The sequence below is a fragment of the Cucurbita moschata genome, unplaced genomic scaffold (genome assembly GCF_002738365.1).
Source record: "Cucurbita moschata cultivar Rifu unplaced genomic scaffold, Cmos_1.0 Cmo_Scf00011, whole genome shotgun sequence".
Lineage (NCBI taxonomy): Eukaryota > Viridiplantae > Streptophyta > Magnoliopsida > Cucurbitales > Cucurbitaceae > Cucurbita > Cucurbita moschata.
In genome coordinates, this window is record NW_019268527.1 from 722,334 (window position 1) to 749,171 (window position 26,838).

At 37.0% G+C, this 26,838-nt stretch overlaps 2 protein-coding genes across 2 annotated transcripts; both read left to right on the forward strand.

Moving 5' to 3' along the window:
- Positions 1-2,443: 2,443 nt before the first annotated feature.
- LOC111449875 lies at positions 2,444-4,737 on the forward strand. Its single transcript, XM_023089968.1, has 7 exons — positions 2,444-2,647; positions 2,714-2,800; positions 2,872-3,075; positions 3,763-3,927; positions 3,999-4,052; positions 4,130-4,276; positions 4,360-4,737. The coding sequence occupies exons 1-7, from the start codon at positions 2,444-2,446 to the stop codon at positions 4,735-4,737; spliced, it is 1,239 nt and encodes a 412-aa protein (XP_022945736.1).
- Positions 4,738-10,211: 5,474 nt separating this feature from the next.
- LOC111449876 lies at positions 10,212-12,505 on the forward strand. The gene is made up of 7 exons (XM_023089969.1): positions 10,212-10,415; positions 10,482-10,568; positions 10,640-10,843; positions 11,531-11,695; positions 11,767-11,820; positions 11,898-12,044; positions 12,128-12,505. The coding sequence occupies exons 1-7, from the start codon at positions 10,212-10,214 to the stop codon at positions 12,503-12,505; spliced, it is 1,239 nt and encodes a 412-aa protein (XP_022945737.1).
- Positions 12,506-26,838: the final 14,333 nt, after the last annotated feature.

Sequence of the window (26,838 nt, forward strand, 5' to 3'; positions counted from 1 at the left end):
CTATCAATTTCTTTAATTTTAACAATAAGAGTAGTGTCGAGTTTACTCATTTTAAAATCATTCCCACTGAGAAAATTAACAAGTCTATCGTACCAAGTTGGAGCTTGTTTTAAGCCATCAAGAGCCTTTTAAAACTTATATGCATCGGCGGAAAATAAAAATTTCCAAATACGGGAGGTTGTTCTACATAAACTTCCTCCATAATATAACCATTTAAGAATGCACTTTTCGCATCCATTTGATACAATATAAAATTTTCGTAAGGATTAAAAGCGAGTAACATTCTAATAGCTTCTAATCTAGCGACGGGTGCAAAAGTTTCTTCATAGTCTATACCTTCCCTCCCGACATTAACCTTGAGCTATAAGTCAAGCTTTATTGCCAACGATATTCCAATTTGCATCAATTTTATTTCTAAAAACAGTTCCAATAATGAAAATACTAGAGGGCCTAGGGACTAATTCCCAAATTTTGTTCATTTCAAGTTGATTTAGAGTTGTTGCGCAGCTAAAATCCAAAACTCATCATTTTTTGCATCCTTAAGATTTTTTGCTTCAGTTTGAGAAATAAATGTAAGATTATTAAAAAAAAATTAATAGAAGGACGAGTTTTCACACCTTGTTCGAGATCGCCAATAATATAGTCCTTGAGATGAGATAAGACATACCTCCATTCTTCTAGCATTGATGAAGAACCTTCATTCTCCTTCTCATCTCAGTTTACTTTTTCCGAAACAGTTTCTTTCATTTTGTCACTCACAAGTAAAATTACAGAATTTCTTTCTCAATCATGACGGTAAATAGACTCATTAGGAATATTATTACAAGATTCATCCAATACACATGCATAGATTTCCTCATAACTAAAATTCTCTCGTTAAAAACTCTATGAACTTTAGAGGAATAACCAAGAAAAATACCAATAGAATCAAAATTTTCTATTTCCAGTTTTTCAAAATAAAAAACTTTTAAATACCCAATATTTGGGATTTGATTATGCCAAATTCACAAGGAGTTTTATCTGAGGAGGGTCTAATTAAAACTCTATTTGAAAGCGGTATTAACGGATTCCGTCCAAAAAAAATATTTTGGTAAGTCATACCCGTTTAGCATTGATATAGCAAATTCGTGTAAAGTACGATTTTTCTTTTCAACCACACCATTTTGTCGAGGAGTCGAGCAGTCATGAGAAAAACCATTATCTTCACAAATTTTTTTCAAATGCTACCGTGTCAAATTCTCCTCCATTAACACTCCTAGTAATAAAAAAAAAACTCTTTTTACAAAACTAGCAAATCTTTTCAAGACGTCATTATTATGTTTTATCATCGAAACCCAAGTAAATCTCGAAAAATCATAGTCATTCCCTTCCTAACTAGGTATTTTAAAAGGGCCAAATAAATCAACTTGTAATAGTTGAAGATGTAGAAAACACATTTTTAAATTTGAAAGCGAAATTGGTTTGCTTAAGCATTTAACAATCCTCACAAATTTTATGTTTTTCAAATTTAAATTTAGGAAGACCCGCAACTAATGAATTTTTCGAGATATTTGAAATAAGTGCATATTAGCACGTTCTAATCTTCTATGTCAAGCCAAGAATTATCATGCAAAGTCGAAAGACATTCATTATTTGTAGGATAATCCTTTGAATCAATAGTGTACACATTGTTATCTCTATTTCCAACAAACAAAACTTTTCTATCACTACTATTCTCAATTATGCAATTATTTTTTATCAAATATAACTCTAAAATCTTTGTCAGGTTGATAAGCCATGCTTTAAACCATCAACAAAAAGTACATTTTCAATAAGAGTACAAATGTCATTTTACCTATGGTACCCTCACCAATTATTTTACCCTTTACCACCAAAGGTTACTAAGTCACCGTCCTTCTTCGAATAATTCACAAACTTTGATTGATTGGGACCACTAGTACCACTTTCTTTGGAGGCTTTCAAACAAACCTAAAACAAATATTCAAAATTGACCTTTTGGTACCCATATTTGTTTTGGTCCCAAAAAATTATTCTTCACAAATTTAGGAATCCATTTCATATTTGCATTCATATTAAAGACACTGTACTTGGATAGGTAACAAGAATAATTTTTAATGTAATTAAAGTATTTTTCGTCTTCAATAATAATTCAACTAAACAATTTCATAAATATATTCGCAGCGGACAAACACAAAAAAAAAAGAATGAACCATAACCTATTCAATTCCAATTTTAAATTTCTTTTTATTATTATTATTATTTTTTTTTTTTTTTTTTGAAACAGCTGCCAGATGAGAGGACCCAACTTTAAGCCACAAAAAGAATGAAACAGTTAATTCCCGCTCCCGTGCTCTAAAACTCATATATGTATATATTATACTAAGAAAAAGAAAGAAGACAAACACAAAAGACAATGACCCATGTTTTTTTTTTCGGATTAAATATGGATTCTAAAACTTTCCACCGTCCTCTTCTTCCTGTTCTTGTTTTTTCCCTTCTTGTCGTTTCATCGTTTTGTCGTCCCGACAAAAAAATCCATCCCAATAACCATACGGCGGCGTTCCGGTCGGAGAATCAGTTGAAGAAATTGAAGCTTATTCAAGCTGATCTTAACCGAATCAACAAGTTGCCTGTCAAAACCATTCAGGTCTGTAACTCTTGTTTAATCTCCTCTGTTTTGGAGCTTGATTGTGATGCTTTTATTTGGGTGCAGAGTCCGGATGGTGACTTTATAGATTGTGTTGAAACTCATCGGCAGCTAGCTTTTGATCATCCATTGCTCAAAGGAAAGAAGCCATTGGTAAGTTCAAGGAATCTGAGGCTAAATTTTCGAAATGGGTTTTGTTTTTAATTGTGGAAATGCTGTTTCAGGATCCGCCGGAGAGACCGTATAACCAGAGCCATTCCGGTGAGGTGGAGACGGAAATGTTCCAATTATGGAGCATGTCCGGAGAATCCTGCCCAGAGGGGACAGTTCCGATCAGAAGAACGACAGAAGAGGATATGTTGAGAGCGAGTTCGGTTCAGAGATTTGGAAGAAAAGCAAGCGGAGACTCTCCCAGCAAAGGTCATGAGGTCAGTCTTTAACCAACTTAAACTCAGTTACCTAGTCGATATTGTTCTCTTTCGGCTTTTCCCTTCCGGAGAAGAAGTTTAACACTCCTATAAAGAGGGTGTTTAGTTCTTCTCCCAACCAATGTGGGGATCTCACAATGTACCCCTTCGGGGCCTGTTCTCTTTCGACTTTTCCTTTTCGGGTGCAAGTCTATTAGTGGGAGGCTTCCACACCTTTGTAAAGGGTGTTTCGTTTCCTCCCAACCAATGTGGGATCTCACAATCCACCCCCTTGCAATCATTTCCTTCTCCAATCAAAGTGGGACCTCCCAATCTACTTTCTTCGGGGCCGAGCGTCCTTGTTGACACACTGCCTTTGTCCACCCACTTTGGGGCTCAATCTCCTCGCTGGCACATCGCCCGATGTCTTGCTCTATACCAAACGGCCCAAGCTCACCGCTAGCAGATATCATCCTCTTTGGGGTTTTCCCTTTCGGGCTTCCCTCAAGATTTTTAAAAAGCCTCAGCTAGCAGGAGGTTTCCACTCCCTTGTAAGAGGTGTTTCGTTATTCTCCCTAACCGATGTTCTCCTTCCTAGCATATGTGGGATCTCACGTCTTTTTCTCCAAAATATAGAGTCCTCCCTTGTAAATTTTAAGATTTTGGGGAAACCCAGGTGGAAATGAATGTAAATTTTGTTGGTGGCAGTATGCAGTGGGGTTTGTAAGTGGAGGACAGTACTACGGAGCCCAGGCAAGCATGACCGTATGGAAGCCGCGGGTCAACTATCCATTCGAGTTCAGCCTCTCACAGATATGGCTCGTCTCCGGTACATTACCACATGATCTCAACACCATTGAAGCTGGGTGGCAGGTAACTTTCTAAACCGATTCAATCTTCTGATCCATACAAATTTTAATTCTATGCCTAACTTTTCTATATAGGTTTACCCCAAGATGTATGGAGACAACAATACAAGATTCTTCACTTATTGGACGGTAAGAACACTAAAACACAAAAATTATCAACAAAATCAGATTGAAAATGAAATGACGGTAACTTTTTGGATGAACAGTCCGACGCATATCAAGCAACAGGCTGCTACAATTTAATCTGTCCAGGCTTCGTTCAAACCAACCGTAGAATCGCCATTGGAGCTACAATTGCTCCAACTTCCTCCTACAACGGCGCCCAATTCAGTATCAGCTTACTGGTTTGGAAGGTAACCGATTTCAATTTCATGCGTTTTCTTGAAGATTATGAGTCCAAATTGAATTGGGGGTTGTTGTTTGTGGTTGTTCAAAGGATCCGAAGCACGGGGATTGGTGGTTGGAATACGGCTCGGGAGTGGTGATCGGGTACTGGCCGGCGTTTTTGTTCACTCACCTTCGAAGCCACGCAACGAAGACACAGTTTGGCGGAGAGGTGGTGAATAAGAGGTCGTGGGGATTTCACACGGCGACGGAAATGGGGAGTGGGCATTTCGCCGGCGAGGGGTTCCGAAAAGCTGCTTATTTTCGTAATATGAAGGTTGTGAATTTGGATAATAGGTTGATTCCATTGTCGGATTTGGAGGTTTGGGCAGATAATCCAAATTGCTATAATATTCAACCTCGAAATGATAGAGTTTGGGGAAATTACTTTTACTATGGAGGGCCCGGAAGAAATGTGAACTGCCCTTAATTAATTTAATTTTCTCGTGGGTGGTTTTTATTTTAATTATAATTTTTGTTAATGTTTTTTTTTTTTTTTTTTTTGTCCTTTCAAATTTAGATCACTAAAATGTGAGAACGAGAAGACCATGGTAAATTTTTTATGGAAGAAATAGAGACTATGGTTGTGATATTTATTAAAGACTAGCATTTAACTTGTGGAGACCTCTTCCGAGCAAAATAAAAGTGTAAAAATACTTCGATGGGAGAGAGTGAAAATAAGCTAAAGATGGGAGATAGAGTGAAAAGACCGCTAACAGGGTCGAGATAAAATCCCATTTAAATAGAGAATAAAAGAGGGAATGAAAAGACTTTATAGGTGGAACAGTGCGGTATGAGAATGTGAAAAGACCTAATAAATAAATTATGTCGAGATAAAATCACATCTTGATAGTTAGAACGGGGCAGAATGAGAGTGAGAAGAGAGTGAAAAACCCCTAATAGTTGAAAAGGGTCGAGATGAAATCTCATTTAAACAAAGAATAAAAGAAGAAATGAAAAATCCTTGATAGGCAAACGAGGTCGAGACATGAATTATATTTCTCATCTTCATCTCTTATCCCTTCCCAATCACCACTCGCACCACCCTTTATACATCTAATCCATAAAAAAAAAAAATCTCTAACCAGGATAAAAAAAATGAGTAAAAGATGATAATTAGTTCAATAAATACCCCTAAGCAATTATGAAAAACTTAGAACATGCAATAAACCACCCGAACAATTTCGAGATAAAACAAGAAAGAGTTAAAACATATAACACCATAGTTTTTTAGTAGGTTAGTCAAACTCGACCACCTACTTCAAAGCCGGAACAAACTTTACTCTTTCCTCGAATAAGAGCCCAACCGCTACACAGCTCTTTTTACGAGTTCAAGAGCAAACTCAATTATTTCCACGACTTATGATCAAACCGGTACAAGTATTTGAATTTTGCAGTAACACACCGCAACTCTCTAAAAAGAACAGTAGATTCATAATTTGATCACTCAAATAAGACGGAGAGTCACCCTGGACACTCTAGTAAAGAAATCATGGAAATGATGTGTTATAATATAGAGAAGAGAATGAGTTTAAGAGAAGTGGCAAAAATAGTTATTAATACTGTACCCAACAAAAAAAAAACCAACTTTATTTATTTTTTGTTTTTTTAAAATATAATAATATAATAATATAATATAGTATAAAAATAATAAAAATCAATTTGAATTTAGATTTTTTTAAAAATATTTTTTATAATTCAAATTATATAGGATGTATAAGTAATTTTATTTCTATTTTTTAAAAAGTAAATTGAAACTCCACCCTTCGATACTCCTGAAATAAATGTCATACTTTGATTGGTCCATGATGTCAATTTTACCGTCACATTATCACGTCACGTATCTTTTTTCGACTGCAACTTCTTCGTTTTTTCTCNCCAATAGAATCAAAATTTTCTATTTCCAGTTTTTCAAAATAAAAAACTTTTAAATACCCAATATTTGAGATTTGATTATGCCAAATTCACAAGGAGTTTTATCTGAGGAGGGTCTAATTAAAACTCTATTTGAAAGCGGTATTAACGGATTCCGTCCAAAAAAAATATTTTGATAAGTCATACCCGTTTAGCATTGATATAGCAAATTCGTGTAAAGTACGATTTTTCTTTTCAACCACACCATTTTGTCGAGGAGTCGAGCAGTCATGAGAAAAACCATTATCTTCACAAATTTTTTTCANGTTTGTTATCATCAAAACATCAATTAATTAGACTGTGGGCCAAAAGCCAACAATAGCTTTTTTTTTTAAGATGATTTCAAGAAAGATGGTAGGAAATTCATAAACCTAAATAATACATGTCCAAATAATAATATCGATGCATTTTAATGTATTATCATAAATTTCGTACTTGAAATTCACTCAAGAGCATATTCTCCCTCTGTATTTATGCCTCAATAAATTATGAAACATCACAACAACGAAGTGATTCATAAATTACAAAACAACAAACTTAGAACATATCTTTCTTAATTTTCATCCGCTTTGGAATCATAAAAAAGAACAATTGAAAAATGATAAATTAAGAATGACATAATGGCTCTCGGAGAATATGCTTTCAAAAATTATAAACAAGATTATAAAATTCAGCAACATATATCACAACTAATAATACCAAACTTAAGCCTATTTTTTAAAAAATTTATTGGATTGGTGAAAATATCAGCTAATTGATTAGTAAAGCTTACAAAATCAAGAATAATATGTCAATTTTGTACCTGCTCTCTAATACAATGACGTCCAAGTCAATATGTTTAGTTTTAAGAACGATGAATATGATTTTTGGTTAAATTGACGGCATAATAGTATCACAAAATATTGGCACACTATCAAATTTTAATAAAAAATCCCCAATAGTTTGTTTCATCCAAAGAATTTGAGCACAACAACTGGCAACCGTAATATATTCCGCTTCGGTAGTAGCTAAGGCAACCGAATTTTGCTTTTTACTAAACCAAGAAACTAATGAACTGCCATGAAATTGATGAGTTCCACCGGTACTTTTACGATCAAGTAAATTTCTAGCAAAATCCGCATAAGAATATCCTAACAATTTAAACTCAGCCTTTCTATGATACTACGCTCCTAAGTTAATAGTCTCAAGCAAATATTTAAATATTCTTTTAATTGCATGTAAATGAGATGCTCTAGGACAAGATTGAAACCTAGCACAAAAACATACACTGAACATAATATCGGGTCTACTGGCGACCGAATCGTACCTCTATAAGATTTAATATCCACACATTTACCTTTTTCATCCTTGTCAAGCTTAGTGGATGTGCTCATTGGAGTTTTTGCAATCTTACCTTCGTTGAACTTGAATCTTTTGAGTAAATCTTTAGTGTATTTCTCTTATTTATGAAGATACCGTTTTGAGTTGTTTGATTTGAATTCCAAGAAAGAAACTGAGCCCTCCCATCATACTCATCAACTCTCTTGATATAAAGAACGATTAGTAGCCTATCAATTTCTTTAATTTTAACAATAAGAGTAGTGTCGAGTTTACTCATTTTAAAATCATTCCCACTGAGAAAATTAACAAGTCTATCGTACCAAGTTGGAGCTTGTTTTAAGCCATCAAGAGCCTTTTAAAACTTATATGCATCGGCGGAAAATAAAAATTTCCAAATACGGGAGGTTGTTCTACATAAACTTCCTCCATAATATAACCATTTAAGAATGCACTTTTCGCATCCATTTGATACAATATAAAATTTTCGTAAGGATTAAAAGCGAGTAACATTCTAATAGCTTCTAATCTAGCGACGGGTGCAAAAGTTTCTTCATAGTCTATACCTTCCCTCCCGACATTAACCTTGAGCTATAAGTCAAGCTTTATTGCCAACGATATTCCAATTTGCATCAATTTTATTTCTAAAAACAGTTCCAATAATGAAAATACTAGAGGGCCTAGGGACTAATTCCCAAATTTTGTTCATTTCAAGTTGATTTAGAGTTGTTGCGCAGCTAAAATCCAAAACTCATCATTTTTTGCATCCTTAAGATTTTTTGCTTCAGTTTGAGAAATAAATGTAAGATTATTAAAAAAAAATTAATAGAAGGACGAGTTTTCACACCTTGTTCGAGATCGCCAATAATATAGTCCTTGAGATGAGATAAGACATACCTCCATTCTTCTAGCATTGATGAAGAACCTTCATTCTCCTTCTCATCTCAGTTTACTTTTTCCGAAACAGTTTCTTTCATTTTGTCACTCACAAGTAAAATTACAGAATTTCTTTCTCAATCATGACGGTAAATAGACTCATTAGGAATATTATTACAAGATTCATCCAATACACATGCATAGATTTCCTCATAACTAAAATTCTCTCGTTAAAAACTCTATGAACTTTAGAGGAATAACCAAGAAAAATACCAATAGAATCAAAATTTTCTATTTCCAGTTTTTCAAAATAAAAAACTTTTAAATACCCAATATTTGGGATTTGATTATGCCAAATTCACAAGGAGTTTTATCTGAGGAGGGTCTAATTAAAACTCTATTTGAAAGCGGTATTAACGGATTCCGTCCAAAAAAAATATTTTGGTAAGTCATACCCGTTTAGCATTGATATAGCAAATTCGTGTAAAGTACGATTTTTCTTTTCAACCACACCATTTTGTCGAGGAGTCGAGCAGTCATGAGAAAAACCATTATCTTCACAAATTTTTTTCAAATGCTACCGTGTCAAATTCTCCTCCATTAACACTCCTAGTAATAAAAAAAAAACTCTTTTTACAAAACTAGCAAATCTTTTCAAGACGTCATTATTATGTTTTATCATCGAAACCCAAGTAAATCTCGAAAAATCATAGTCATTCCCTTCCTAACTAGGTATTTTAAAAGGGCCAAATAAATCAACTTGTAATAGTTGAAGATGTAGAAAACACATTTTTAAATTTGAAAGCGAAATTGGTTTGCTTAAGCATTTAACAATCCTCACAAATTTTATGTTTTTCAAATTTAAATTTAGGAAGACCCGCAACTAATGAATTTTTCGAGATATTTGAAATAAGTGCATATTAGCACGTTCTAATCTTCTATGTCAAGCCAAGAATTATCATGCAAAGTCGAAAGACATTCATTATTTGTAGGATAATCCTTTGAATCAATAGTGTACACATTGTTATCTCTATTTCCAACAAACAAAACTTTTCTATCACTACTATTCTCAATTATGCAATTATTTTTTATCAAATATAACTCTAAAATCTTTGTCAGGTTGATAAGCCATGCTTTAAACCATCAACAAAAAGTACATTTTCAATAAGAGTACAAATGTCATTTTACCTATGGTACCCTCACCAATTATTTTACCCTTTACCACCAAAGGTTACTAAGTCACCGTCCTTCTTCGAATAATTCACAAACTTTGATTGATTGGGACCACTAGTACCACTTTCTTTGGAGGCTTTCAAACAAACCTAAAACAAATATTCAAAATTGACCTTTTGGTACCCATATTTGTTTTGGTCCCAAAAAATTATTCTTCACAAATTTAGGAATCCATTTCATATTTGCATTCATATTAAAGACACTGTACTTGGATAGGTAACAAGAATAATTTTTAATGTAATTAAAGTATTTTTCGTCTTCAATAATAATTCAACTAAACAATTTCATAAATATATTCGCAGCGGACAAACACAAAAAAAAAAGAATGAACCATAACCTATTCAATTCCAATTTTAAATTTCTTTTTATTATTATTATTATTTTTTTTTTTTTTTGTTGAAACAGCTGCCAGATGAGAGGACCCAACTTTAAGCCACAAAAAGAATGAAACAGTTAATTCCCGCTCCCGTGCTCTAAAACTCATATATGTATATATTATACTAAGAAAAAGAAAGAAGACAAACACAAAAGACAATGACCCATGTTTTTTTTTTCGGATTAAATATGGATTCTAAAACTTTCCACCGTCCTCTTCTTCCTGTTCTTGTTTTTTCCCTTCTTGTCGTTTCATCGTTTTGTCGTCCCGACAAAAAAATCCATCCCAATAACCATACGGCGGCGTTCCGGTCGGAGAATCAGTTGAAGAAATTGAAGCTTATTCAAGCTGATCTTAACCGAATCAACAAGTTGCCTGTCAAAACCATTCAGGTCTGTAACTCTTGTTTAATCTCCTCTGTTTTGGAGCTTGATTGTGATGCTTTTATTTGGGTGCAGAGTCCGGATGGTGACTTTATAGATTGTGTTGAAACTCATCGGCAGCTAGCTTTTGATCATCCATTGCTCAAAGGAAAGAAGCCATTGGTAAGTTCAAGGAATCTGAGGCTAAATTTTCGAAATGGGTTTTGTTTTTAATTGTGGAAATGCTGTTTCAGGATCCGCCGGAGAGGCCGTATAACCAGAGCCATTCCGGTGAGGTGGAGACGGAAATGTTCCAATTATGGAGCATGTCCGGAGAATCCTGCCCAGAGGGGACAGTTCCGATCAGAAGAACGACAGAAGAGGATATGTTGAGAGCGAGTTCGGTTCAGAGATTTGGAAGAAAAGCAAGCGGAGACTCTCCCAGCAAAGGTCATGAGGTCAGTCTTTAACCAACTTAAACTCAGTTACCTAGTCGATATTGTTCTCTTTCGGCTTTTCCCTTCCGGAGAAGAAGTTTAACACTCCTATAAAGAGGGTGTTTAGTTCTTCTCCCAACCAATGTGGGGATCTCACAATGTACCCCTTCGGGGCCTGTTCTCTTTCGACTTTTCCTTTTCGGGTGCAAGTCTATTAGTGGGAGGCTTCCACACCTTTGTAAAGGGTGTTTCGTTTCCTCCCAACCAATGTGGGATCTCACAATCCACCCCCTTGCAATCATTTCCTTCTCCAATCAAAGTGGGACCTCCCAATCTACTTTCTTCGGGGCCGAGCGTCCTTGTTGACACACTGCCTTTGTCCACCCACTTTGGGGCTCAATCTCCTCGCTGGCACATCGCCCGATGTCTTGCTCTATACCAAACGGCCCAAGCTCACCGCTAGCAGATATCATCCTCTTTGGGGTTTTCCCTTTCGGGCTTCCCTCAAGATTTTTAAAAAGCCTCAGCTAGCAGGAGGTTTCCACTCCCTTGTAAGAGGTGTTTCGTTATTCTCCCTAACCGATGTTCTCCTTCCTAGCATATGTGGGATCTCACGTCTTTTTCTCCAAAATATAGAGTCCTCCCTTGTAAATTTTAAGATTTTGGGGAAACCCAGGTGGAAATGAATGTAAATTTTGTTGGTGGCAGTATGCAGTGGGGTTTGTAAGTGGAGGACAGTACTACGGAGCCCAGGCAAGCATGACCGTATGGAAGCCGCGGGTCAACTATCCATTCGAGTTCAGCCTCTCACAGATATGGCTCGTCTCCGGTACATTACCACATGATCTCAACACCATTGAAGCTGGGTGGCAGGTAACTTTCTAAACCGATTCAATCTTCTAATCCATACAAATTTTAATTCTATGCCTAACTTTTCTATATAGGTTTACCCCAAGATGTATGGAGACAACAATACAAGATTCTTCACTTATTGGACGGTAAGAACACTAAAACACAAAAATTATCAACAAAATCAGATTGAAAATGAAATGACGGTAACTTTTTGGATGAACAGTCCGACGCATATCAAGCAACAGGCTGCTACAATTTAATCTGTCCAGGCTTCGTTCAAACCAACCGTAGAATCGCCATTGGAGCTACAATTGCTCCAACTTCCTCCTACAACGGCGCCCAATTCAGTATCAGCTTACTGGTTTGGAAGGTAACCGATTTCAATTTCATGCGTTTTCTTGAAGATTATGAGTCCAAATTGAATTGGGGGTTGTTGTTTGTGGTTGTTCAAAGGATCCGAAGCACGGGGATTGGTGGTTGGAATACGGGTCGGGAGTGGTGATCGGGTACTGGCCGGCGTTTTTGTTCACTCACCTTCGAAGCCACGCAACGAAGACACAGTTTGGCGGAGAGGTGGTGAATAAGAGGTCGTGGGGATTTCACACGGCGACGGAAATGGGGAGTGGGCATTTCGCCGGCGAGGGGTTCCGAAAAGCTGCTTATTTTCGTAATATGAAGGTTGTGAATTTGGATAATAGGTTGATTCCATTGTCGGATTTGGAGGTTTGGGCAGATAATCCAAATTGCTATAATATTCAACCTCGAAATGATAGAGTTTGGGGAAATTACTTTTACTATGGAGGGCCCGGAAGAAATGTGAACTGCCCTTAATTAATTTAATTTTCTCGTGGGTGGTTTTTATTTTAATTATAATTTTTGTTAATGTTTTTTTTTTTTTTTTTTTTTTTCTTTCAAATTTAGATCACTAAAATGTGAGAACGAGAAGACCATGGTAAATTTTTTATGGAAGAAATAGAGACTATGGTTGTGATATTTATTAAAGACTAGCATTTAACTTGTGGAGACCTCTTCCGAGCAAAATAAAAGTGTAAAAATACTTCGATGGGAGAGAGTGAAAATAAGCTAAAGATGGGAGATAGAGTGAAAAGATCGAGTAACTCCTCTTCCTCACGAAAATTGAATGGCTCTGATACCAACTTCTATGCTTAATGATGTGAGCCTTTACGATTTACATGAGCTCTATCATCCTAGCTTAATTAATACATGTTTTACAATAGATATACATAGATGTTTTTACATTAATATTTCATCCTTTTATGAAATGATGAAATAAGAAAAGGTACAATAATAATAAGAAAAATTAAAATAGACAAGATGTCAAAAGAAGGAAAATTGAATGGAATATGTTAGGGAACATATTCCATTCACGGATTTGAAATTTTTTTTTTTTTTTTTTTTTTTTTTTTTTTTTTTTTTTTTTTNGTTTAACGACTATTCAGTCATTGAGATGATGATATCTACAAAGGTGGTTGTGAATCCAAAAATGGATCATTGAGATCATAGATCGTGTCTTCATCTTCTTCCTCTATTATAGAAGGAGAAGATGTCGAACCGACTGATGTGGCTTCTTGAAGAAGCTTTTGAAAATCAGCTTCCGAAGTTGTCTGAGCTAATGCGGCGAGCAGCCTTGACTTTAAATTAAGGAATTCGGAGGTCTTCTTCTTGGATAAATCTTGAAGGTGGCCATTCTCCGATAGCCAGACCTTTACCGCTTTGATGTCTGCGTGGGTATAAGTGTATTTATCCCACCATTTTATTTTGATAGTTTTGAAGACCTGTTTTATTTGGTCTTCGGTCTCTTTAATTTGAAAATTCCAAGTTAAAATCCAAGGAATTTGAAAATATACGCAAAAACGCATGGTCAATGGAAATGGGATTTTGAATATATTTTGAATGAAATAGTGGTACGATTCTTGTATTGGAACTGGAAATATATCTTTGGTTGATCCAAAGATTTTCCACCATTTGATGAACCAAAATGGGTAATGAATTTTATGAGCATTCTGGCAGAATTGAATGAACCACGAATGCTCGTAGTTTTGATACCAAATGACATTGAACCATGCCATCTGATAGTCTCTGTATGAGTAACAATGAGGAACAAAAGGTTTTGAGAATGTCTTTTCCGTGTATGGATCTTGATTCCAATACGTCGGATTCATGACTTTAAAAAGTTTTAATTTTGAATACGCGATTTTCGAAGGATCATCGCAACTCGGAATATGAGTAATTTCGACAGACTTTGTGTCGACTAGAATGAATTCATAAAACCTTCTAGTTTTATGAAGATCTTCTGGGATATAAAAGAATCCCGATGGATAGGCTTTTTTAACGACTTCGCCGATTTTCGGGTCGTCGTATTCTGGTTCTACCAGAGCTTCTGGTATGGACACAGATTTTTGAAAATAGGTTTTGATTTCAGGAACCGGAGAAAAACGAACGGGAACAACCGCGTCCGAGTAGGTCGAGGGGACAGAAGATCCCTTTGAAGTGGAAGAGACAGTGGGTCTCGATGGAGTAACGGCAGATGGTCGTGTTGAAGAGGCTGAAGGCCTCGTCGGAGTAATAACCTCCGCCTGTTTTTGAGAAAGCTTTGCTTTAGATCTAGTCACCAATGTGAAACCAGCATCCATTGCATAGCTGTCGGATGTCATTGGAGTAGGTGTGCTCGAAGAAGCATTGGGCTTCTTCCCTTTTTCTATCACTTTCTTTCTGGTCATTGCTGGGAAATGAAGATTGGTTAGGGAGAATTTTTTTTCGAGAGTAAGAACTCTCTTGAGAGGTAATCTGCCAAAGGGTTTTCGATCCCTTTTATAGGCAAAATTTGAAAGTCGAAGCAAGATAAAATGGCTTGCCATCTAGCAAAAATTTGTTTAGACCCAAGATTCTTGACATCTTTTTCTAAAACAAATTTTGATGCCCTTGAATCTGTTTTTATAACAAAACTTTTGTTAATTAAATCACTTTGAAATTTTTGTACACAGAGTACTATTGAAAGTATTTCTTTCTTTACTGTTGAATAATTTTTTTGAGTAGAATTCCATATTCCCGAATGGAAATGGACAATGGATTCTTTCTTGTCAAGGGACTGTTTTAGGATTCCTCCATATCCAATATCGGATGCGTCGGTCTCCACTATTAAACTAGCCCTTTGGTTTATCAGCGATAAACACGGGATTGACTTGACAAGGGATTTGATTTTTTGGACTGTTTTGGTGTGTTCTTCAGTCGAGGGCTTTGGATTCTTTTTTAGTCTCTCAAAAAGTGGCTTGCAGATGGGTCTGATATTTTGAAGGAAATCAGACACATAATTGAGACATCCCAAAAATCTTTGTAGTTGGGTCTTATCTGTAATTTGGTCTGGAAAGTTTGAGGCAAACTCAATGGACCTTTGAATGGGTTTAATTAGACCCAAATGAATTTCAAATCCGAGAAAACGGATTTTTTTTTTAAAAAGTTTAATCTTGGGTTTAGACACAACTAAACCGTTTCTTTTGACTGTCGTAAAAAATGTTTGAAGATGCTTAAAGTGTTGATCGATGTTTTGAGAAAAAATCAGAACATCATCAATATAAACAATTGAAAAGTCTTGAAAAGGATTGAAAATATCATTCATAATCTTTTGAAATTCGGATGGAGCGTTTTTTAGCCCAAATGGCATAACGTTCCATTCGTATTGTCCGAAAGGGACATTAAAAGCCGTTTTGTACTTGTCCTTTTCTGAAATCTGGATTTGCCAAAATCCTGATTTCATGTCAAATTTTGAAAATATTTTTGCATTTGAAATTCTTTGCATTAAATCTGATTTATCTGGAATTGGATATCTAATCCATTTCAAAACCATATTTAAGGGTTTATAGTTAATTACCAGTCGCGGGACTCCACGTTCCTTTTCTGCCTGGTTGTTGACGTAAAAAGCCGCACATGACCAGGGGCTCTTTGATGGTCTAATAAGACCCTTCTGCAAAAGATCATTGATTTCTGCTATGCAGAATGTTAGCAATTCACTATTCATTTGAATAGGTCGGGCGTTCGTAGGAATATTTTTCTCCTCGAAACCTTTGATATAAGGAAGATCAACTATGTGTTGTTTCCTATCCCAAAAGGCATTTGGGATATTTGAACAAACTTCTTTTTCTAATTGAGTTTGTAAAGTTTTGATTTTAGACTGGACAGTCTTATTTTGAATTTATTCTTCTATTCTTTTGAATGAAATTTCTTCTTTCAAAAAAGAAATTTGTTTTTCTTTATAATTTAATACATTTATTGATTGAATAACTGTATTCTTTTGAAGGTTATTTATTTCGCTAATCCTTATGGGGAAAGAAAGTTAAATTTTATTTTCTTTCCTAAGGCTTTTGATTCTAACCCCTTTTCAGTTATTCTAAAAGGATATAATTGAGTAATGAAAGGAGTACCTAGGATTAGTTCTTGTCGTAAGTCTTTTACTAAAAGGAAGGAATTTACGAAGCAAATTCCATCATTGCAGACATGAACTTTTGATAGCTTGTAATTAATTTTGAGTTTGTTATTGTTAGCACCTCTAAGGCCCTCAGTAGTTTTTTCAAAATACTTTGTAGGTATTAGGCCTTCTTGAATGCAATTTTGATCGGCTCCAGTATCTATGAGAGCCTTTAGTGTGATTTTGAAATCATAAATTTTTAAGGTAACGAGAGCGTACCATTTTTGAAATTGTGAAGTGGTGACGACTCCAACGAAGGAACTTTGAAAATCCTCTTCATCCAGGTTCGGTTGCGCCGTTTCTTTTTGTGCAGGCAGCCTTTCCTGAAGATTGAGAATTTCTTGACGAAGCGTATAAGATTCTGACCTGGTTTCAGATCTCAGCGCCTGTATCTCTTGTTTGAGATTATTAATCTCCCTTTGTAGATCTTGAGTAGTGAGTTCCCTCGGTTTTTCAAATCTCTGGAGAACAGATTGGAGTCTGTAGGGATTTTTCTCCTCCCTTTCAGGTGGCTTAGAGATTGTCATGGCATCTCTAAGTCGTTGAGCAATCTTCTGTTGAATCTCTGGGTCTTGAACTTTTTCTACTACTTCGAGTAGAATTTCTTGATCCTTAGTAAGGACATTTATGCATCCTTCGCACGTTCTTTTTCCTTCTTGTTCTGATTCGTATTCTGTGCTGGAATATGAATCAGATTCTTCTTGGAGTTCGAGGATTTCTCCCTCGCTTGATTGCTCTGAGTCGGTTAGGGTTAGTCGTAATAGCTGATTTTTCAGCTCTTGATCTATCTCCAATTCATTGATCTTTCCTCTGATTGGACACTTGTTAGCATAGTGTCCTTCTTCACGACATTTGAAGCAAGTTTGCTTTTTCTTTCCTTCTTGAATATGTTGGCTTCTGAGACTGCACGGATTTATTCCGATATGTTTCTCTAGGCCTGTATGAATGATATTTTCAATCCTTTTCAAGACTTTTCAATTGTTTATATTGATGATGTTCTGATTTTTTCTCAAAACATCGATCAACACTTTAAGCATCTTCAAATCGTAAGGGATAAGATGATTTTTTCTCAAAACAATGATTTTTTCTATTGTAAAACATGTATTAATTAACCAGAAAGGGGCCAAGAAAGGGGCCATTCAGGTCACAACCGTGAAGGCCGCAATAGGAGAGGGGCCATTCAGGCCGCAACCAGAAAGGGGGCATTCAGGCTGCAATCAGAAAGGGACCATTCAGGCCGCTACCGGGGCCGCAACCGGAAAGGGGCCATTCAGGCCGCAACCGGAAAGGGGCCGGCCAGGAAAGGTGCCATTTAGGCCGCAACCGAAAGGGGCCATTCAGGCCGAAACCGGAAAGGGGCCGGCCAGGAAAGGGGCGATTCAGGCCACAACCGGAAAGGGGCCATTCTGGCCACAACCCGAAAGGTGCCTTGCAGGAAATGGCCATTCAGGCTTCAACCGAAAAGGGGCCGGGAAGGAAATGGCCATTTAGGTTGCAACCAGAAAGGGTTCGGCTAGGAAACGGGCCATTTAGGCCGCAACCGAAAAGGGGCCATTCAGGCCGCAACCAAAAAGGGGTCGGCCAGGAAAGGGGCCATTAAGGCCACAACTGGAAAGGGGCCGGCCAGGAAAGGGGCCGACTAGGAAAGGGGCCATTCAAGCCGCAACCGGAAAGGGGCCGGCCAGGAAAGGGGACATTCAGGCCGCAACCGGAAAGGGGCCGGCTAGGAAAGGGGCCATTCAAGCCAAAACCGAAAAGGGCCGGCCAGGAAATGGTCATTTAGGCCGCAAGCGGAAAGGGGCCGGCCAGGAAACGGGCCATTCAGGCCGCAACTGGAAATGGGCCAAGAAAAGGGCCATTCAGGCTGCAACTGGAAATGGGACAGGAAAGGGGCCATTCAGGCTGCAACTCGAAAGGGATCATTCAGACCGCAAACGAAAAGGGCTATTCAGGCTGCAACCGAAAAGGGGCCAGCCAGGAAAGGGGCCGGCCAGGAAGGGGCGTGGGTGTTGGTGTTAATATAACACATGCGGAAGCAATTTGGATCTTAGGCACTTTTAGAACATCAATTATTGTAAATTACTAGCATGTTCATAAGTATTAAAACTTAATGAGTTTAAATACTAACCTTTTGTAGTTCAAACTCCTTTTGCCTCACGAACCGGTTTCGAACCACCACTAGTGTCTTCTCCACTATCCTCCGGCCTTAGAACGGGATTGTGGAATCCGGTGAGTAACTAAACTTGGGAGGGATTTTGTATATGTGAAAGAGAGTGTTTGTGAGAAGTTTTTCTCAAGGTTTTTCATCAAGACGAAGAATCCCCTCCAAGTATCATGATCACTCTATTTAAAGAATCAAGTTTGCATGTTCATGCAAACTTGAGATCACTAAATTTTGACACTTAAAATTCCACTCAAATGTTTGGGATGATGTGGCAAGCATGCATGTTTGAGTTAACCAAATTTTGACACTCAAAATTCCACTCAAACTTGTGGGGTTTATTTGGCAAACATGCAAGTTTGGTTAAACCAAATTTTGACACCTCAAAATTCCACTAACATGGATTTTTCAATTAGATGAAAGTCAACATTTTGACTTTCTTCATTTTAATTCAACAATTAATTTGAATAATGAATTTCAAATTAAAGTAACATTAAATGATTAATTAAACTATTTAATTAATATTTAATATTAATTCAAATNCTTCACAAGCAGCAACATACTCAGCCTCCATGGTGGAATCAGCAATGCAACCTTGCTTTATGCTTCTCCATATTATTGCTCCTCCGTTCAGAGTGAAGACAGATCCTGATGTCGATTTCCTCGAATCTACATCGGTTTGAAAATCTGAGTCAGTGTACCCTGTAAGGATCAGATCCTTAGCACCGTACATTAGCATATAGTCCCTCGTTCTCCTAAGAAACTTGAGGATATTCTTAACGGCAGTCCAATGAGCACGTCCCGGATTGGACTGATATCTGCTGACAATTCCCACAGCATAGCATATGTCGGGTCGGGTACATAGCATGGCATACATCAGACTACCGACNATTAACCGGTTAAACTCATTAACCTGGTTAACCAACATTCGTTAACTACTAGGACACTCCACTATAGCATAGTAGTTGCACTCCCCTCACTATAGATATATTTCTGTCCATCTGATATAACCATGATTAGTAAGTCGATCCTTCACAGGTTGTTCGTAACTAGAGCTGGGTCAATTTACCGTTTTACCCCTGAAGTTACTTCTTGTTCCTTATGTCTCACTGATCCTCTAATGAACAATTGGTTTGTGGTCCAACCAGTAAACCGAATCCCTCTCAGGCCAATGAGAGGGTGGGGCCCCTTGTTCAAGACCTGGAGTCAGTGCTTAAGGGAACTACCTTTCTTCTATCCCTAAAAGTGGGTAGGAGTGAATTCCGTCTTGCACCCCACGTCCCTAGCCATTCACCCAGTCTTACCCCTGAAATGGGAGGCCTGTTGAGTCGGCGAACTAGAGCCACTCTCACCCATGCAAATCTAAGGATAATTCCGAATAAACAGGAGTTCATGGTTAGCTCAGGATTAAAACCGAGTTACTTAGGTTATCGAATGAAAAGAAAATCAGTCTCAACAGTAAACGACTTTATAAAGTGAGAGTGGTTTTCTTCATGGTCCGATCTTATGCAATACTCATTGCATAGGACGCCCCCACTCACATGTTTCCACATGCACAATTTAGTGATCACATTGTTTATATCATATACAAAAGTGGGCCGCATCCATAGTGTCCCTAGAATAAGGTACTCAGCCTTATCCTTATACTATAGATCATTTTGACTATATACTTGAACTTGAACCACTCTTATGTCTCTACATATAGTTTAAGTAATCATACTATAGCCAGAGTGTTCTTAGTTTATTGGATTTAGATTAATGATCGTAAAGTTCACTTTATTCAAGAACAATTTTTACTGAATAAACATTAATAATAACTTTATTGAAAATAGAATATATCTTTGTTTACAAACTATGAGTTTTAGGACATAAAACCTAACAAACTCCCACTTGGACTAAAACTCTAGTTGGGTTTTATAACGTTGAGTAGAGAGAAATACAATAAACTAGGGCATCACATACTGATGCATTTTCTCCCACTTGCCCTAAATTACATAACTCGTAGTCCTAGACTCACTAGGTGCCCTTCAAACACTTTAGCCGTGAGGGGCTTTGTAAATGGATCAGCAATGTTGTGCTCTGAAGCTATCTGTGTGACGATCACATCTCCTCGTTGCACAATCTCCCTTATGAGATGATATTTGCGTTCAATATGTTTTCCTCGCTTATGGCTTCTTGGTTCTTTTGAATTTGCAACTGCTCCACTGTTATCACAATAAAGAGTGACGGGAAGATGCATATTTGGAACGACTTCCAAATCAGTTAAGAACTTCCAAAGCCATACAGATTCTTTCGCTGCTTCACAAGTAGCAACATACTCAGCCTCCATGGTGGAATCAGCAATGCAACCTTGCTTTATGCTTCTTCATATTATTGCTCCTCCGTTCAGAGTGAAGACAGATCCTGATGTCGATTTCCTCGAATCTACATCGGTCTGAAAATCTGAGTCAGTGTACCCTGTAAGGATCAGATCCTTAGCACCGTACATTAGCATATAGTCCCTCGTTCTCCTAAGAAACTTGAGGATATTCTTAACGGCAGTCCAATGAGCACGTCCCGGATTGGACTGATATCTGCTGACAATTCCCACAGCATAGCATATGTCGGGTCGGGTACATAGCATGGCATACATCAGACTACCGACCGCTGATGCATAGGGAATGTGTTTCATATCCTCAACTTCTTGAGGTGTCTTAGGACTTTGTTCCTTCGACAAATGAACTCCATGCCTGAAAGGTAATAATCCTTTCTTGGAGTCCTGCATCTTATATCGAATCAACATTTTGTCGATGTACGATGCTTGAGACAATGCTAGTGTTTTGTTCTTGCGATTCCGAACAATTTGGATTCCAAGAACAAACTGAGCCTCTCAAAAATCTTTCATTTGGAATTGTGTCGCCAGCCAATGCTTAATGTCAGTCAGAATTCCCACATCATTTCCAATGAGTAGGATATCGTCAACGACAACACCAGGAAAGCTACTGTAGAGTTGACTATCCTTTTATAAACACAAGGTTCGTCAACATTCTGTTTAAAGCCATAAGATTTGATCGCAGTATCAAACTTTATATTCCAGGATCGAGATGCTTGCTTCAACCCATAAATGGATCTTTTAAGCTTGCAAACCCTTTGCTCGTGATCCTGTTCAATGAACCCCTCTGGTTGAGCCATATAGATACTCTCTTCAAGATTGCCGTTTAGAAAAGCTGTCTTATCATCCATTTGCCAAATTTCATAATCATAAAATGTGGCAATAGACAAGAGTATTCTTATTGATTTAAGCATAGCAACAGGAGAGAAGGTTTCTTCATAGTCCACCCCCTCTCTTTGGGTATAACCCTTTGCTACTAGTCGTGCTTTAAAGATCTGTACCTTACCGGTTTGGTCTCGTTTCCTCTTATAGATCCATTTGCAACCAATAGGTTTTACCCCATCCGGTTGATCTACAAGTTCCCAGACTGAATTGAAGTACATTGACTCCATTTCAAGATTCATGGCTTTAATCCACTGATCTCTATCCTCATCATTCATTGCCTGTTTATAGGTCAATGGATCCTCAACGCCATCATCAGGTATGATGACTTGAGTTTCTGCCAAACCCAAGTAACGATCGGGTTGAGTTATAACCCTCCCACTACGTCGAGGCATTCTCAACTCTTGAGAAGGATGTGATTGACCAGAAGTGTCAGCTCCATCAACAACTCTGGTTGAAGGACCAGCTTGATCAACAACTCTTGTTGTTTTATCAGTAGCTTCTTTAGAAATCTCACTTAATACTAGTTTGCTACAAGGTTGATGATTTCTTACGTGGTCTTCCTCTAAGAATGTAGCGTTCGTTGATACAAACACTCTATTTTCTTGAGGATCAGAAAACAAACCACCTTTCGTCTCTTTGGGGTATCCTACGAATAGACATAATTTTGAACGACGTTCTAATTTCTTGGGATTTTGCAACAACACATGTGCTGGACATCCCCAAATTCTAAAGTGACGTAAACTACCTTTACGCCCTTTCCATAACTCATAAGGTGTTTCTAAAACACTCTTAGTAGGAACCATGTTCAAAATGTATGTAGCAGTCGCCACTGCATATCCCCAAAATTGATCGGGTAATTGAGCGAAACTCATCATAGATCGAACCATGTCTAATAGAGCTCTATTTATCCTTTCTGATACACCATTTTGTTGAGGCATACCAGGGGCTGAGAGTTGAGACCTTATTCCATGTTCTATCATATAGTCCTGAAATCTTAAATCCATGTACTCTCTTCCTCGATCTGATCGAAGTGTTTTAATAGTTTTACCTAATAGATTCTGAACCTCAGTCTTATACTCTCTGAATTTTTCAAGAGCTTCGGACTTGTGATGCATTAGGTAAAGATAGTCATACCTTGAATAATCATCAATAAAACTGATGAAATATTCATACCCTCCTCGTGCTTTGACATTCATTGGACCACAGAGATCTATATTCACGAGTTCTAAGGTTTCTTTGGCTCTATAACCTTTTTCGCAAAATGATCGTTTAGTCAGTTTACCTTCAAGACAAGACTCACATGGAGGTAAAGAATTGTCTTCTAACTTATTTAGAAGTCCTCTTTTAACCAATCTCTCAATCCTATTGAGATTAATGTGGCCTAGTCTTAAATGCCAAAGATAGGTATTAGGAGAAATCTTTTGTCGTTTATTTTGAGTTTCAGCTGTTTTAAACATCTCAGTATTTAAAATAGGTTTTGTTTTGCTCGGTTTTAACATATATAAGTTGTTTTTTAGTTTTGCAGAACAAATATGAATACCTCTTTTGCAAATGAACACTTCATTAATTTCAAAAGATACTTTATACAACTATTCTAATAAACAAGAGATGGATATTAGATTTCTTTTCATTCCTGGAACAAAAAGTACATTATCTAATATAATGAATCTATCTCCAAAAAACAACTTTAAATTTCCCACTGATCTTGCTGAGACAACCTCTCATGTTCCAACCCTGAGTGTTATCTCGCCGTACGCAAGCATTCTCCAGGAGCTAGTTTCCTGGTAAAAAGAACAAATATGATTAGTCGCCCCTGAATCTAGTATCCAAGTTGAGTTGTCATACTCTACTAAACACATTTCTACAACGAGTAAATCATATTTACCTTGTTGTGTCTTTTCGGCTTTCTTCTCTACAAGGTATTTTGGGCAATTTCTCTTCCAGTGCCCATTTTCGTTGCAATGGAAACATTTTCCTTTATCTGCTTTTTGAACCTTGTTCTTGCGGTTAGTAGGAATCTTATTTTTCCCTTTTCCCTTCTTCTTCATCAAAACACTTTTAGAAGTTGAAGGTCCAGACTTATTTTTGGAGGACGATCCTCGTAGTAATTTCTTGGAGATGGCAACATTTGCTTCTCCTGTTTGTCCCTTGTTTGTTAAGAGAGACTGATAAGTCTGTAGCTCATTGAGAAGAGCAGTCAAGTTATATTCTATTTTGTTCATAACCACATTGGTGCGGAACTGGAAGAAGCTCTTCGGAAGAGACATCATGATAAAACTGACTTGACTCTTCTCATCAATGACAGCTTCATTTTCTTCTGCCACATTGAAATGGACCATCATGTCCAGGACATGTTCTCTAACTGAGGTCCCTTCTTTCATACGGCAGTTGTAAATGTATTTTATGGCTTCATGTCTAAGGGAGAAGGACGGTTGTCCAAACATCCCTTTTAGAGATTTCATAATCTCTTTAGCAGTACCCATAACATCGTGTTTCTTAGCCAAAACATCAGATATGCTGGCTAGAATGTACACTCGGGCTTTGTCATTTGCCTTTATCCATCTGTCATATGCATCCCGAGCTGTTCGGTTTGCATTTGAGTTTGGGTTTGGAGGACACTCCTCAGTTAAAACAAACTTTAAATCATCAATGACTAGTATTGTGTTTAGGTTTGATTTCCAAGTTGTGTAGTTGTCGCCGTTTAATTTCTCAGAAGCGAGTAATTGTACTATTGAGTTTGTCATGCTGTGATATAAAGAAAATTCTATTAGTGATTTGACTTAATCCTGTTTAATCCAATCAGTTTTAGCAAATATAATAATGCACCCAAATCATTATTAATTTGCAACGATACTTTAGTGAGTTAGAGCAACTGCTACCGAGGGGCAGTCAATCACTCATTCACTAAACCAAGACATTCTTGACTTAAACACTAATTCCATAATAACTCTTGTTCCTATAGTGTTTTAGTTATCGCTATTTTGGTCAAGAATATACTGACTCTTAGTAATTCTTCGCAAGTGTGACCCACCAATTTCAGACCTCAGAAATCGGTCCCAACAACGCTATCGAATGAAAAAGCCAAAGTTGGGAATGGACTTAAGAAATCCTATCCATTTCTGGAGTTTGCGTTGTTCCAACTCCCATGTTATGACCCTCCGAATGGGTAGTTGCTCTAGGGCACATGCAGGCGGAACATGGGAATCTCACGGTGCAACCTAGTGGTGGAGACCATAGGACGTGTTGACTTCCTTCTCCCACTTACTATAAATACTTTCTCAATTCACCTTGTTATTGACTCATGCAAATACCTTCCGAATGGAGGACGCTCCCAGGGCGACACGAGGCCGAGCATGAATCTCACTGTGTGAATTTTACAGAGAGCGTGAAGAGAAAACGATGTATCTGATACACCTTTTTCCTACCACTAAGTATTTTAGATAGTTGGGTATACTCTTTACTTAAGTATATTCCGGCTAATTAAATATAACTTAAGTCTAGGTGATTTTTCTAAATCTTACATCACTTAAGCATGCTCATAAAACTGGGCTAACTAAACTCAAGTACTGGTCCGATCTCCAGGTAGTGGGTGTTCCGTAAACCGTCAACTTAAGTACCTTCAACCTTAGACAAGATCGTGCCAGGTGAGCTTTCTCGTAACCGCAATTTTATAAGACATCGACCCTTTTTAACTGTTAAAATTGATCGTGCTCGATTCTTAACCCTTAGTGAGCATGCACTTAACTTTATTATAGATTTTAACGTCTACCTCATTTTATGACGTTGAAAATAACCTATAACATGCTTTATATAACAATTTATATAATCATCCATTCCATGCAATTATATCTATCACTCATGGAACCCTAAGACATGCATACTATACATTATAACACTTATAACATACTTGGAATGCATGAAACATGCTTAGCCTATGGTGGGATTTTAAATCTATATGACATACTTTATGCATATACATTTTCTATTTAATTAAAACATACCTTCATAATGCATAATTAATTAAACACACTAAAGTGGGTTGGTTTTGGCATTTTAAAGCAAGCAATTAACTAAATTATTACATTAATAATTAAAAATAACTTGAGCCACTCCCGAGGATCACGAACTGGACAAACCAACCCTTAAAAATGTTCAATCGGTCCCCAACGACAGAAAAAACACCCGAACCGCCTCTTCCATCTTCTTCGGTTCAGCTTGCTTATCTCTTCCATTTTCGATCAATTACAACCTAAAATGGACTCTAATGACTCCATAAAATTACAGACCTTTCTTCATTCATTAAAGCCCATACACCTTAGGCTTATTACAATAATTGTATCAAATGGAAGCATAAAAAAATGCCAAAACCAAAACCATCCACTTTAGCAACCACAAATTTCATGCATGAAATGGTACCCACCATGATCAAATTAATGTAAATAAAGTGCCTAAATCTTAAGTCCATGCTACTCTGACTTTTCTTTCAGATGAGGCTTGATGGAGAGGACGAGGTGGAGGCACACAAGAACTACGGGCTATGGAGTTTTGGGCTAGATCGGTGTCGTGTGCCCTATTGATATGTTACTTACAAACCTTTTATATTTTGTTTATATTTCTGAATTTCATGGACTAATAGTGTCATTTCATTTTGTGTGTGCGTCGTGTGTGTCGTTAGTTTGTGATGTGTTTTCGAACATATCGTACTTAATCTAAATTTCCTTTATGTGCATTTTTACTTATTTCCACGTGAGTAAGTAACGGTCGGTAACTCGAACCCCTCGAAAAGGGGGTCGTTACACATTATTATCTAATAATTATTATTGTACTTTTTTTTAATTTAATTATAAAAATGATTACTTTAATTTAAAAACTAAAATTGATCTTTAATTGAATTTAAAATTGGGATGAAATGTTTCATTTTTATAAAATTAGGAATCTCAAATTCACAATTATTTATAAAAGGATGAATAAATACTTAATTTTGTTTCTTTATTTTTCTCCCTTCTTTTCATGGAGTTTGAGTTAATGATGATGAATGGGTGAGTGAACCATTCATTTACTCCTCTTCATTTTTTTCTACGTGGAAGATATCTTCCATATTATTCTCTCCATCTTTTTAACTCTTACTATCACGGTTCATATTCATCTTTGCACGCTCTCTCTCCACTCTAATTTTGTTGTATAAATGCCTACTGTGTTAAACCAATTTCAACCAACTTCACTCTTCGTGGTTTTTTTTTTTTTTTTTTTTTTTTAACAACTAC

Excerpts from the sequence above, each read along its gene's own strand:
- LOC111449875 (XM_023089968.1), top strand. The coding sequence starts at position 2,444 with ATGGATTCTAAAACTTTCCACCGTCCTCTTCTTCCTGTTCTTGTTTTT. Across the intron at positions 3,928-3,998 it reads CCATTGAAGCTGGGTGGCAG|GTTTACCCCAAGATGTATGG; the intron begins GTAACTTTCTAA and ends TTTTCTATATAG. Across the intron at positions 4,277-4,359 it reads TCAGCTTACTGGTTTGGAAG|GATCCGAAGCACGGGGATTG; the intron begins GTAACCGATTTC and ends GGTTGTTCAAAG.
- LOC111449876 (XM_023089969.1), top strand. The coding sequence starts at position 10,212 with ATGGATTCTAAAACTTTCCACCGTCCTCTTCTTCCTGTTCTTGTTTTT. Across the intron at positions 10,416-10,481 it reads TGCCTGTCAAAACCATTCAG|AGTCCGGATGGTGACTTTAT; the intron begins GTCTGTAACTCT and ends ATTTGGGTGCAG. Across the intron at positions 10,569-10,639 it reads TCAAAGGAAAGAAGCCATTG|GATCCGCCGGAGAGGCCGTA; the intron begins GTAAGTTCAAGG and ends ATGCTGTTTCAG.